Genomic DNA, 14934 nt, shown 5'->3' with positions numbered 1-14934 from the left:
TACTGTTACGCTGAAAAGAAATTTTAAAAAAAGAGAGAGAGAGACGGGGAGGGTAAGGGAATACTGAAAAGGTGATTATTACATATATTTTTAAACACTTCTACTTTTTTCTGTAAGCATTTCTATTTACAACTATGAATTTGTACTTTTTATTTATGATAAAAAAAGTATTATGTATATAAACCCAAACATAAATATATCTTGTATAAGTCACAGATACCACTATATCAGATAAATATATTGCATATACCATGCATATTAAAGAAAAAATAATGACATGTACATTCTACTCTAAGAAAGAAATTATACTTCCTGGATAGTTCATGTGACAAGCAATAATTTTAACATATACTTTATAATAATTTTATTATACACTAACTGAAAAAAATCATTGTATCAGAATTAGCAGAATTAGTAGAACTGAGATAAAACCCACATACCATAAAATTTATACTTTTTAAAAGTACAATTCAGTGATTTTTAGTACATTTACAAGGTACTGTAACCATGACCAGTATTGAGCATATTTTCAAAACCAACAGAGTAACCCTGTAACTTTAGAAGTCACTCCGCAGCCCCTGATAAACACCAATCTATTTTCTGTCTCTACAGAAGAGACATTCTGAACATTTCACATAAATGGAATCAAACATTAGGTGGTCTTTTATGCCTGGCTTCTTTCACTTAGAATACTGTTTTCAAGGTTCATCCATGTTATAGTGTATCAGCAATTCATGCATTTTTATAGGTGAATGATACACATGGTTACACCACATTTTGTTTATCCATTCGTCAGTCAACAGATATTTGTTTCCACGTTCTGGCTATTACTAATAATGCTCTTATTATTGTAATATCCATGTCCAGGTTTTTTTGTGAACACATATTTTCAATTCTCTCAGGTGTATACCTAAGAGTAAAGTTGTTCCAAGTTTAGTTTCTTGAGAAACTACCAAACTGCTTTCCAAAGTAGCCGCACCATTTTACATTCCCATCAGCAACGTTCGATGGTTCCAACTACTCCCTATCTTCACCAACACTTACGTCTTCTTTATTTTAGCCTTCCTAGTGAGTGAAAAATGACACCCTACTATGGTTTTGACTTGCATTTCCCTAACAATTACTTGAGCACCTTTTCACATGTTTACTGGCCATTTGTAAGACCTTTTTCAGAGGAATGACTATTCAAAGATTTTGCTCATTTTTAAATTGGATTGTTTGTCTTTTTGTTTCTCAGTTTGAGAATACTTTATATATTCTGGATAATAGCCTTACAAGATATATGAATTGCAAACTATCTCTCCCACTCTGTGGTTGTCTTTCCAATTTTTTTATTGTGTCCTTGTAACACAACTAAGAAACTGTGCTTGATAATACCCTCTGAATTTTCTCTTTTGTTGCCTATGCTTTAGGTGTCATATATAACAAACCACTGCCTAACCCAGAACACAAAGAATTACACCTATATTTTCTTCTAAGAGTTTAATAGCTCTTACTTCTAGATTTTAGATCCATTTTGAGTTAACATGTATGTATGTTGTGAAGTAGAGGTCCAAATTCATTTTTTTTTCAACATGAAGATCCATTCTCTTAGCACTATATGTTGACATAAAACATTCTTCCCCCGCACTGAATTGTTTTGATTGATACTCTTGTCAAAAATCAATTGACCATAGGGGTGCCTGTGTGGCTCAGTTGGGTGAGCGACTGCCTCCGGCTCAGGTCATGATCCCGGACTTCCAGGATCGAGTCCTGCATCGGGCTCCCAGCATTTGGGGAGTCTGCTTCTCCCTCTGACCTTCTCCTTTCTCATGCTCTCTCTCACTCATTCTCCCTCAAATAAATAAATAAAATCTTAAAAAAAAAAAAAAATCAATTGGCCATAAAGATATGGGTTTCTTTCTGGACTCTCAATTCTATTCCATTGATCAGTATGTCTTTCCCAACACCAATACCACAGATTCTTGACTGCTATAGTTTTTAAGTTTAATCAGGAAGTGTGAGTCCTCTAACATTGGTCTTCACTTTCAGGACTATTTTTAGCTATTCAGGGTCCTTTGCATTTCCATATGAATTTGGGGGAAATTTTCCACAAAAAAAGCCAGCTGTGATTTTCACAAAAAATATGTTAAATTTATAGATCATTTTGGGATCATTTTGGGTAATATTAAGTCTTCCCATCCACAAACATGGGATGTATTTCCATTTATTAAACTGTCTTAGTAACCTTATCAAAAACTAATTAGAAATAAATTCCTACATTTATGGCCGTCAGACTCTCAATTCTATTCCCTTCTATCTATATGTCTATCTGTATGCCAATACCACAGACATTGGTCTTCTTTAATTTCTCTCAAAGATCTTTTATAGTTTTCAGTGTATAAAATCTCAGATTTCTTTTATTAAATTTGTTGAATGAACAAGTTGCTTTTTTAATGCTACTGGAAGTAGAACTGTTTTCTTAATTTCATTTTCAGATGCTTCATTGCTAGGGTAGAGAACTGAATTCTGTAGACTAATGTTTCATAGTTTTACCAAACTCAATTACTATCTCTAACAGCATGAATAAGAATTCCTTAGGATTTTTCATATACAAGACCATATCATTTAAAAACACGAATAGTTTTACTTCTTTATTCCCAGTGTGAATGCATTTTTAATTTCTTTCTCTAGTCTACTTGCTTTAGCTAGCACCAGTGTAAACATAAACGGAAGGGGCAAGGTCAGATATCCTAGTCTTGCTCCTGTCCTTGACAGGAAAGCTTTCAGTCTTTCACCATTAAGTATGATTAAGGGTTTTTCACTGATGCCCTTTATCAAGTTGAGGGAATTCGTTTATCCAAGTTTGTTGAGTGTTTTTATCTAGAAAGTATGTAGGATTTTGTCAAATGTTTCCCTGTACCTACTGATCATCCTTTATTCTTGTGATAAAATATTACTTTGATATTTTGATTTTCATATGTTGAATCAACCTCATATTTCTGGGATATATCCCACTTGGTCATGATGTACAATCCTTTTTACATGTTGCTGGATTCAGTCTGTTAGGATTCAGTCTGTTAGGATTTGGTTGAGAATTTTTGTATTTAATACAAAAGGGATACTGATCTGCAGTTTTCTTGTGATGTCTTTTTCTGCTCTTAGTATAAAGGAAATACAAGCTTCATTGAATACGTCAGGAAGTGTCTTCACAGAGTGAAACACTGGTGTTAATTCCTTAAATATTTGGTAGAATTCACCAGTAAAGTCACTTGTCTTCGGCTTTTCTTTGTGGTAGGTTTTTGGTTACTAGTTTAATCTCTTTACCACGTAAGGGCTTATCCAGATTTTTTACTTCTTTTTGAGTCAGTTTCAGAAGTTTCTGCATTTCTAAGAATCTGTCCCTTCCTCCATGTAAACTGTAACCAAAAGAGGGTAGAAGTGGCTATACTAACATCAGAAAAAAAGAATTTAAGAAAGAAATTGTTTACTAGATACTACAAATATTTTTTAATAAAGACCTCCAAAAATTCTCTCTTCCCCACTGACATCTTTGTAAATATCTTGAATATCCTTATTTTACAAACAGAGAAGATATTGTACTTATTTATCGTAGTAGTTAGAAGGAACACTGGACTCAAGAGTTCTTACTCTAAAACACAATGTTTTAATATATGTACCCCCAAGAGAACTTTCAGCAGCACATTACAATTAAGTACAAAGGAAAGACTTTTAAAATTAATTCTTTAAACTTCTAGTACACGACTTAGTAATTTCAGGCAGTTTTTATACCTTCATAAAATGTTTAATCCAACCTTGAGGAAATTAATTTTGATGAACTTAATTAATAAAATATTTAATCTATCCTTAAGAATTTTAGGAAATAAGATGGGCATCTCTTTTAAATAATCCTCCTGTAAGACAGACAAAGGAATTCAAAGATAACTGACTACAATTATACAAACAAGTGCAGTGCCTATGAACTCCCCCTCCATTAATCTATAGACTAAAATTACTGTTTGTAGATACAGCTCCCAACATTTGCCTCCCAACCTGACTGCACAACCAGTATATAAAAATACCTTCTACTTACACTGAAAAGAAAAATATGGAAGGACAAAATGGGAGTGAGAGCCTTTGAAAGGAAATTAGAAGGGCACCTGGGTGGCTCAGTCATTAAGCGTTTGTCTCCAGCTCAGGTAATGATCCCAGGGTCCTAGGATTGAGCCTGTGAGCCCGCATTGGGCTCCCTACTCTGCGGGAAGCCTGCTTCTCCCTCTCCTGCTTCCCCTGTTTGTGTTCCCTCTCTTGCTGTTTCTCTATCAAATAAATAAATAAAATCTGTAAAAATAAACATATAAATAAATAAAAATAAATAAGGAAATAAAAGGAAATAACAACTGTCTCTCTAAAACAATACCAAATATTGTTTGGAACCTTAATGGTAGACAACAGGCTGTTTTCTAATGTTACATTGGTTCCCAGAATTCTGTGCTTCTTTTACTCCTATATTCCATAACCTCTACTAAAGTATGAACCATTCCATGATTCATATTACCCTAGGATTTGACTCCTTACAACCCAGTCCAGGCCATTTCCTGGGAACACTACATTCCAGATCACTACTTTCTTTGATTTTCAATGTTTCCTTCAAGTTTACCTTACTTGCAACCTGGTTTTCCTCTGTCCTCAAGGAGCTCACAGACTAGCATGGGAATCCATCAGGAAAACTAACAGATGATCTCTTGGATGAATTATTCTGAATGTGAATTGCTATGGAAACTCAGAAGGACATTAAACTCCAGCTGGGGGAAAGACTCAAAAAAAGATATCTAGAGGTTTTCAGGCAGTATGTAAAATGTACTTAGAAAAGAATGAGGCTGACGACAGAGACACTGGTTTATGGACTAGGCCTGAAAAAAATGATGAACTGAACAAAGAAAAGGGGAGGAGGTAATTTAAGATACACACCTTGAGGGACACCTGGATGGCTCAGTGGGTTAAGCCTCTGCCTTCGGCTCAGGTCATGATCTCACGGTCGTGGGATCGAGCCCCAAATTGGGCTCTCTGCTCAGTGGGGAGCCTGCTTCCCTTCCTCTCCCTCTGCCTGCCTCTCTGCCTACTTGTGATCTCTCTCTCTCTCTGTGTCAAATAAATAAATAAAATCTTAAAAAAAAAAAAAAAACGATATACCTTTAACTCTGTCAAAAAAAATTTTTTTTAAGTTAAAATTCTAAAATACTTACGTAGGAATAGGAACTTGACACGGAGGACAAGGTAATGCAGTCTGAATAAATGCTGGCTCAGAAGGCTGTTCCCAAGGGCCTGTAGGCTGGTGCTACAAGTAAAATACATAATAATTTAAAGGCAGAGGAATTTAATTATATGCCCAATGTAAGAATCTAAGAAAATATTTCCACAAACCCTCTGCTCAAGCAGGTTGAAATTTTTTTAAGTAACCAACAAATTGTGCTTACTGAAATATTTTATTCCATCTGTATTCTATCAGATTGCTTCCCTCCACACACATTTGATGTTAAAAATTAAGGCAGACTCCAGTTTTTAAATGGCAGAACAAAGACAATGTAGCTGCCTTTACTTTTTTTTTTTTTTTTTTTTAACAGATGGGAGTTGAGAAACTTTTTATTCTGAGTTAACCAATCCAATACACCATAGTGGTAATTATATATAAATAAATTTACAAATTTATAATTTGTATTTTAAAGCATTTTCCCATTAAAAATTTTTAATTTTTTTTTATTAACATATAATATATTATGTGCCCCAGGAGTACAGGTCTACCCTCCTACACTGCTGGTGGGAATGCAAGCTGGTGCAGCCACTCTGGAAAACAGTATGGCCGTTCCTCAGAAAGTTGAAAATAGAGCTACCCTACAACCTAGCAATTGCACTACTGGGGTTTATCCTTTACTTATTAGCCAAAAGGCAAATGAGAAACAGAACTGTAAAATTCGACTTCCACCAGCAGAATGTAATCTCCATTATTTGTTCACTGTTGTGAACAGGTAGGATGATGCTTAACACATAGTAAGGACTGAATAAATATTCACTGACTAAGTGAATGAATCTTTGAGGTGACCAGAAGATACCTATAACCCTGAACCACAATATATGAAGACTGCCAACCTCACGTGTATCAGAATTATAACATGACTGTCACACAATTTTAGCAAACGTCTGTTTATTGTCTTCTCACTTTTTCTATACCATGAGCTTCCTAAGACAAAAGAGCAAGTCTTATTTACCTTGTACCCCAGCTCCTATTACAGTGCTTAATACCCAGTAGTTACTCAACCATTGCTTGTTGAATGACTAAGTAAAAATGAAGAAAGTATGACCCACAGCAATGCACTACCTCTTAAAATATAGTCCCTTACCCTGCCAGTTTGCTTTATTAATGCTTGATCATGACATGGAGCAGGACACAAGTGACCACATTCCTCCAAAACTTTTTGGCAAGGTTGATGACACGGAGGACAAGAGCCAAAGTGACAGCGATGTTTTTCTTGACTTGTATGATGGCAAGTTGGTGGTCGACTAAATCATAAAATACAATTTTTTAAATTACTTTTGATCATTGAACAATTATATCTAAAGTACAATTATCTATTTATGTTATCTTTTGCTTCCACACAGAACAAGAATACTGTAGATATTAGTATTTTAGAACATTAAAGCAGAATTTAAAGTACTAAGAATATTTAAAATCACTATGAACTTAAATTTGTAAGACACCAAATATAAGTCTATGCAGAACCTCATACTAACCTGCATTGCTCTTTGCACTTGGGTGGTCTTGTGGTGCGCTCCCGGCCACAGGGCACGGTCACCTTTGTATTGCCACAATTGCACTTCACGTCTACAGTTTCCGGGCAGGGATAACAACTGCCTAAAAAAAAGGTCTGAAACTTAAAAAGAAAGATCCTTAACTATTTGAATGATAATCAACAACAGAATCAATGAGTTTAGTATTCACACAACTGGATACTCTACAATGAGAATAAAGAAACTACAAGGTGAATGAACCTCGCACACGAAACACTGAGCGAAGGAAGCCAAACACAAAGAGTGTACAGTATATGAGTCCACTTACATACAACAAATGGGAAAAACTATACTGTTTGAAATCAGGATGATGGTTACGAAGGATACAAGGAGGGTGCTGGATATACTAGTAATGTTCTGTTTAATCACCAGAGTTTTGGTTAGCCAGTTATGTTCAGGTTGTAAAAATTCACCAAGCTATACACTTATTATTATTTGCATTCTTTTCTATATCTACACTGATAATTCAATTAAAAAGTTATAGAATTTTCTTATTCTAAATAACAAATTTAACACATTAATCATTTAATCATCACTACACAAGCAAAACAGATTTATGTCTTAGAAAAACCTAACATCAATAATCTTCTTGGCTCATTTTCATGCATACTTCTACTTAAGTACATTATTTTAAATTCCCTAATAAGAGTAATTTCTCTCATCAGGGTAATAACAAGAAAGTCAACTTACTATTACTTATGCTTTGTGAAGGACTAATTCTAAACTCTCATTTTAGGTTATAATTCCAAGTATTTCTCTTCTACATATTTCAAAACGAAAAGTTATTTGGGTTTCAGTTTTTTACCTTTTGTTACAGGCTGGAAGGAATACACAAAAACAAAATAAAGAAATTTTTTTTAACAGGCTATAAAATTCTCCCAAAGCTCTGACATCATCTTCAGGTCTTTATTCCCACTCCAGTGTTCCCATTAAATAAGGTTCCCCGCAGAAATGAAATAGCAAGAAGGGAATAAAATTCTTCAACTAAGGAGCAAGGATCGTAAAAGACTGCTGCCTACGTGTCAGAACCAAGCAAAACACTGAAGAGCAGTTAACCTGATAAGAAACAGACTAATGATGAAAAGTACCCTGGTTAAAGCCTCTTATAAAAGTTCCTAAAAGGACCAGAAGGATTTTTATTCAAATAGTGAACAAAGAATAAGGAAATGAGAGTATAAAGCAACACAGGGAAAAAAAATATATATGTATTGTACAAGTCATCAAATTTATACTTCAGTGTTTTGATAAGTAAGGTACAACCCAGTGAAGTCTTTTCTTGATGGTAATGCAAGCCAAGTTATCCACATGATCAAATTTTATCTTTCCAGAAGAGTGACCAGGTGTCATATTTTCAGACAGTTAATAATGACCTTTTAGTATGAAGCATATCATTTTCCATACTTAACAATAATTTTCATTCACCTTCAGCAATTCAAAGAGGAACTTATCAAACATAACACCTCTCTGCCACTCTAAGCTAAAGCATCACTTTTCCTTTGTTGAAAACTAAATCTTAAGAAAAATAAGAGATAATTTCTTTAAAGTCTTCCTACTGACCAACAGAATTACACACCCTGACAGATAAAGTAGCTTCAAAGACAGTTTTAAAATGAAAAAGCCGCATTCAGAATGCAACTCCAGTGACCAGTGGGTCGACTGCCAAAATGGGCACTCCTCCAGTAATTCTAGAACCGTTAACACAGATGACCTTGAACTTAAAGAAGTGTAAGTCAAACTTCCACATGTTCACAGTGCAAACATGCAGTTCGCATCCTCTTCCTATGAGTTACGGTGTAACCCTGATCATGAAGGTGTCTCGAATGATGGAAAACAGTATGAGGTAATGGTTCTATGTATCCTATGGAACTGTGGATCAGATGGTAAAAGCTGCACAACACATCTTCTACATGCCTTCCATTAAGGTAAATTTTGTTAGGGGCTAATAAGCTCCTTTAAAAAAAAAAAAGAACCTGGATCTGATCAAATATTCCACTAATAATTTATAGGAAATATAGGAGAAGATGTCAAATAATACCACAGAGACGTAATCTGTAAAATGCAGACCCTGTGCCTAAATAAAACAACCTCATTTCTTAAATAAGAGACAAGGAAAAAAGAAAAGGAGACAGAGGAAGAAATGTATAATTTGTAGACTTTAGAGACATCAACCAATTGCAGTATGTCAATCTTACCAGGTTTTTGAGTCATACAAACTAAATTTAAAGATGAAGATATTTATGACACAAGATATTTGAACAGCAGATATTTGCTGATATTAAGAAATATTTTAACTATTTTTTAGGTTAAGAATCCACCTTTTAGAAATGAACACTGAAGGATCTGAGGGATTTGCTTCAAAACAATACAAGAGTGCAATGTGCTTTGACACTCCTCTACTAAGTATGACGTGTGCTCTACCCTTTTGGCAGGTATTCTGTGGCAGGTTAAGGACGTTCCCTTCAATTTCTAATTAAGTTTTCATCAAATATGAATGTTGAAGTTCATCATCTTGTTTATAGACATTCACTAAAATAGTTTCACTTTTCCTTTAGACTATTAATGTGGTGAATCACATCATTAGATTTACTAAAGTTAAAATAATCATACATTATTGGAATAAACCTTACTTGACTAAGAAAGATTAAGGTTTTAAACAGCTAATACTATCATATTGGATAGCTGGATCTGAGTAACAGAAACCTTAAATTTTTTACAAACATATTTATGAGTTAGACTAGCCTATAATTTTCTCTTTCCTTTCAGATAACAAGTTGGGACATGTTCCTTTTTTACATTTACTCTCAAATAGATTATGGAGAGACTGAACTTAACACACACATACACACACACACACACACACACACACACACACACACACATCTTAAATGCTAAAAATCATGTGTAAAAATCAACTAGGCCTGGTGTTTCCTTGGTGAGAGAATTCTAAACTACTGGATCCAATTTCTTTAATGGTAAATACAACTAGTTAGGTTTTCTAATTAAAGTCAAGGCCAGTGTTTTAACAACAGTCAGCAAGGTCCTAAACGTATTTTTTTTCCAGCAATCCTTTATCCCACCATCTCTTTGCCCTCATCTCCTGTCATCTGTCCCCCTGAGCACTTACATCATTCAGTCCTCTTTGTAAATTCTTTCGAATGCTCCTGTCTCTAGGCCTTTGCAATTTTTGCTTTCTTGCCCAAAACACCATCCCGCCCCCTTCCCACATGGCTTGTAATCCTTACTTTTTTTGGATTCCTCTCAAATGTCTTCTTTCTAGAGTCCTCTCCTGATCACACCAGAGTTCCTTTCTATTACTGTCACTACCTAATATTCCATATTACTTTGATTACTTATTTATACTCTAGCTGAAGGGAAGTAAAAAAATAAGTTCAAAAAAAGCAGGCACTTTGTCAAAACTGTTCATTTATACATTTGCAATGCCTGATACTTAGTAGACACTCAAAGATACTTTTTAATTGAATTAATGACTAAATTTAGAATGTTAATAAAATCTAATGAATCAATGATGTAATATGATTTTAAAAAAATAAAATTCTTAAAAAAAATAATAAAAAAATAAAATAAAATTCTTTCACAATTTAAAGATACCAACAAATCAGAGAACACACACAGGAAAAAGTCTATGGGATTAATTCAATCTGCCACTTTTCCTAACAGGGAGGCAATGTAATGGGATGGAAAGATCATTCAAGTTTGAGTTCACATCTGACCCTGCACCTAGTTCTATGACCTTTGGCCAATAGTCTCTTTGCCTGCCTCCTTACTGTACAAAGTAACAGTAGCACAATATACTTTTTGAACTTTTGAGAAGATTAAGAGATTAAGGGAGGCATCTGGCATCCACCTAATCCCAAAGGAAGCTAACAAAAACAGTACAGTTTGCGCTAGGTCATAAACCTGCTATCTAAGCTGCAGAATCCAGACTTCAATCAGGACCTCTGACACTAAAGTCCGTGCCTCCTCCACTGTTCTATACAATCAATATTCCTTTTCATATCAACCTACTCCAAATGGGTAAAGTTAACTCAGTTTTCTTTCTTTTTTTTTTTTAATTTGTTTAAAATTTATTTATTTGAGAGAGAGAGCACAGGAGAGCAAGCAAGCAGGAGCAGAGCAAGGGCAGAGGGAGAAGCAGGTTCTCTGCTGAGGAAGGAGCTGCGGACTCAGGAGGCTCCAGCCCAGGACCTTGAAATCATGACCTCACCTGAAGGCACACGGTTAACCGACTGAGCCACCCATGTGTCCTGTTAACTCAGTTTTCAATGTCTAATAACTTCAGCAACCCTGAGAGGAGGTCTAAAAGGTCTCATATGCATAGAGTAGTTTTACAGATGCCATGAGTCAAGGTGTATAGAAACAAACTGAATGCAGAAGCACACATGTGAATTTTGCCTATTCTCCATTAAGCTTGAGATTAAAGACAATTGCAGAAATGTAAAACAATACCATTCTTCTCACTACATTTATTCAGAAAATAGTTATTTTTCACAAAAACTGTTACTGTATTAAGATGTAATGAGTTCATTATTGCTATTTTTAAATAAAACCATAAACATTATTACACTGTATTTTAACTTCAAATACAATAAATACCAATAGATAAAACCAGCATTTACAAAAAGTCATTGGTTATAAAAAGAATGTAAGAGAATCTTAAGACCAAAAAGGCTAAGAACCACTGGCTTAGGATACATCCAATCCCTTACTAGACTTAATTCCATATAAATGTCTAAAACTCAAAATAACACTAAAAAACCTAAGAACATATTAATTAACATAAAAATTGTGTGAGGGAGGTTAGGAAGAAGTAAGGAAACAACATGGTGTCATAAAAAGAACAAAACGTTTATATTTAGAAGGCCTGGGTTCAAATCTTAGCTATAGTGCTTTACTAGGTATTTCTCAGAGAAAGTCACGGAAGTATCTTTAGCTTCAATCTCCTTGCCCATAAAATGGGGATACGGGTGACTGCCCTACCTTCTCAAGGTTGTTAAGAATCAGAAAATGAATGTAAAAACTTTACCAGTTATAAAGTACTGTATAAAAACAAACATTAAATTACAGCTATTGTTAAATTTTACCTCTGTGGCAGACAGATGGACATTTATGGTTTCTACATCCTAAAGTCCGTCCACAGTTTTGATCACAAGGTGGACAGTTTCCAGGGCAACACTGAAGGGAAAGCAATATATAAAGAACAGTCATTTGAAAACCACACATAATATGAATGTCATCACTAGTTATTCTCAGAATTCATGAAAAGCAAAAGATACTTCTTTTCACCATAAGAATAAAAGTATTCAAGAAGATTAACATTATTCTAAGTAGACAGACTGTACTAAGAACTTACAAATTTAAATAGACCACGAACTAATTTAATGAAATCAAGCTAATTTTCCTTGCCCTTTAATTACTCTGGAACTTAAAACAGTCCCATTAGATAATTTCATTCCTACGTATCTATGCAGAGATTGCCAATATTAACAAAAGGAATGGATTTGGTCAAATCCCATAGTCAATTCAGGCAAACAATTAAGTCTATCTTTTAAATTATTTAATGAAAATAAACCAATCTATGATTCAGTGTATAGATTAGTTTGGTTTTCAAATTAGTTTATTTTCAAATTAGTTTATTAAATTAAATTAATATTAATTAAATTAAATTAAATCAAATTAGTTTATTTTCAAACCATGGCATCAAAGACTGACTAAAAGAGAGAAACAGAAAGGCTAATTGCTTCTAACTTTATCTTCTCACCTCCCTGTCTTCTAATCCATTTGGGCAGACCTCCCCCAATTTCATTCATGAACACACAGCAACTGCTTAAAGCCCATCTTGCCATCCTAACTCCTTCCATGACCTCTCAGATATCCAAATGTTGAGGAAAAAATACAGACTACAACTGTCTTAAAGAAACATAGGATTGTAACCTACTTAAGAACAAGTTTCAAAGTATAAAAAATAGCTTAAAACAGAATACACACTATTGAAAAGCAACTAAAAGTCAAAATAGTTCATTCAATTAGGCTAATAGTTACCAAGTAATACTATGTACCTATCACTCTGCCAGTAACAATGGGAGGAAAGAATCTATGTGGTCCATGACTTGAATAAGCCTTTCAACATACTTCTGGATTTTGACCATGATGGAGTAATAATGATCAGATTTACTCTGTTTTAAACAACCAGAATATCAGAAAAAATATATGAAGCAACAGTTTTTAGACATTAGACATTGAGGCAGCACAGGACAACAATCTCTAAGAGAAACAAACAAGGTTAGTTCTATGATAGTACTTGCTTAGACTCAGGTTTCCAGGCTATAGCACAAGGAAGATCACAAGCAGAGTCTGGTGGTCTCACCAAGTTGAGCAGACAAAATTCATAATTCAGGGAGGTCAGTGTAGCTAGAATTTCTGGAGAAGTGGTAGCAGTACAGAGAAAGTTGTGGAGAAGTCAGGGAAGGACCCCTTGAGTCCTCTGCTGAGTACTGGTCTTTATATGATTAACAGTATACATGTAAATACATGTACATTTTGAATTCAATATATTGAATACATGTAAGTAGTATACATGTATAATACCCAAATCTGAGAAAGAAAGAACCACTGGAAGAAGTTACAACCATTTCTAAGAAATTATACAAGGCTAGGAATAATTTGTGTTCCCTATGGACACAGGGGAACAATCTCCTAATACACAGGCTTTAAGTAATTAGAAGAATTATTGCCTCAGTAATGACACCAAATTAGCCCTGGATAAAAGGGTGGCCTCATTCTGCCTAATAAATTCAAGCCTCAAAAGAACCAAATGATTTCTAAATAACTTGACTTAAACCCAGAATGAAGCTTAAAAATATTTAAAGGAATACAAACAAATCCCCAGCAGCCAAAAATTTAAAGTTCATAATGTCTGGAAACGAATAAAAAATTACCAATCAGGAAAATATCATCCAAAAGGAAAAGAAAAACCAATCAACAGCAAGAGACCCAAAAATGATAGATGACAGAATCAGTAGGCAAAGACATTAACATGAACATGATAAAAGTATAGCTCATCAATACATTCAAGAAGATAGAGGAAAGCATGAGCCTGCTAAGGACAAACATGGGAGACATAAAAAAGGCTCAACTCCCAATTCTCAGAGATATAAAAATTACTACATTCTGAGATGAAAAGACACAGGAAGGGATAAACATCAAATTAGATAATGTAGAAGAAAATTAGTGAACTGAAGACAAAGCTACATATAGGCTAAAATTAAATTTTAGAAATTAAAAGGACTAAATAATAAATGGTGCATCAGTGGGCTGTAGGGCTTCAAGCAACATGACACACAACATCATTGGAGTCTCAGAAGGTGATGCATGGGGGAAAAATATTTGAAGAAACAAAGAATGAAAATTTCACAAATTTGATAAAAACTAAAAACAGATCAGAGAAACTCAACAGAAACCAAGCTAAAGAAACAAGAAGAAAGCTACACAGGAGCACCACAAATAAACTGCTGAAAACCAACAGTATAGGGAAAAATCTCTAAAAGTAGCCAAAGAAAAAAGAGGCATTATATACAGTACAGAGGAACAAAGATAACCATCCCAAGCAGGCTAAAGATAATGGAACATCTTTAAAGTATGGGCAAAATGTTGTCAAACTAGAATTCTACTACAGAAATATTTGTCACAATGGCTAAAGACAGTTCATTAAAGTTGAAAGACGTCATGACCAGCATTACAAAAAATATTAAAAGAAGTCCTTCCAAAAGAAAGAAAAAACAGAAACCCAAATGTCTGTAAAAGGATAACAAGCACTAAAAACAGTGAATTCCATGATAAATATATATGAGTACTTTTCTTACTTTTTCAAATTCTTTAAAAGATATCTATTAAAAGCAGAAGTAATTGAATGTATTTGGGGTTTATAAAATACATGGATATAAAATGTGTAAGAATCCAATAAAAGAGTTGAAATGAATCACTGAAAACCAATCCTTGCTCAAAGAGAAAACACAAAAGAGGGAAAAGGGACAAACAACAGATGGGCAAATAGAAAATAAATAGCAAAATGACAGATTTCAATCCTACCAT

General features: G+C 34.2%; 1 protein-coding gene across 5 annotated transcripts in view; it reads right to left on the bottom strand.

The window, feature by feature from the left end:
* NFXL1 (nuclear transcription factor, X-box binding like 1) overlaps nucleotides 1-14934 on the bottom strand; it is a 74750-nt gene that overhangs the window by 34539 nt on the left and 25277 nt on the right. For all 5 annotated transcript variants that reach the window (XR_009350842.1, XM_059162024.1, XM_059162052.1 and 2 more), the window contains exons 12-15: nucleotides 11928-12018; nucleotides 6769-6889; nucleotides 6378-6537; nucleotides 5226-5317 (exon numbers count right to left, since the gene is read on the bottom strand). Coding sequence is in view for 4 of the 5 variants with exons in the window: in XM_059162024.1 (XP_059018007.1) it covers nucleotides 5226-5317; nucleotides 6378-6537; nucleotides 6769-6889; nucleotides 11928-12018 (464 nt within the window). In the remaining variant the exon portion in view is untranslated. The remainder of the gene's footprint in view (nucleotides 1-5225; nucleotides 5318-6377; nucleotides 6538-6768; nucleotides 6890-11927; nucleotides 12019-14934) is intronic.

The sequence above is a fragment of the Mustela lutreola genome, chromosome 1 (assembly GCF_030435805.1).
Source record: "Mustela lutreola isolate mMusLut2 chromosome 1, mMusLut2.pri, whole genome shotgun sequence".
NCBI classification, from domain to species: Eukaryota; Metazoa; Chordata; class Mammalia; order Carnivora; family Mustelidae; genus Mustela; species Mustela lutreola.
Note: the sequence above shows the minus strand (reverse complement) of the source record. Positions and strands in the feature narration are given on the sequence as shown.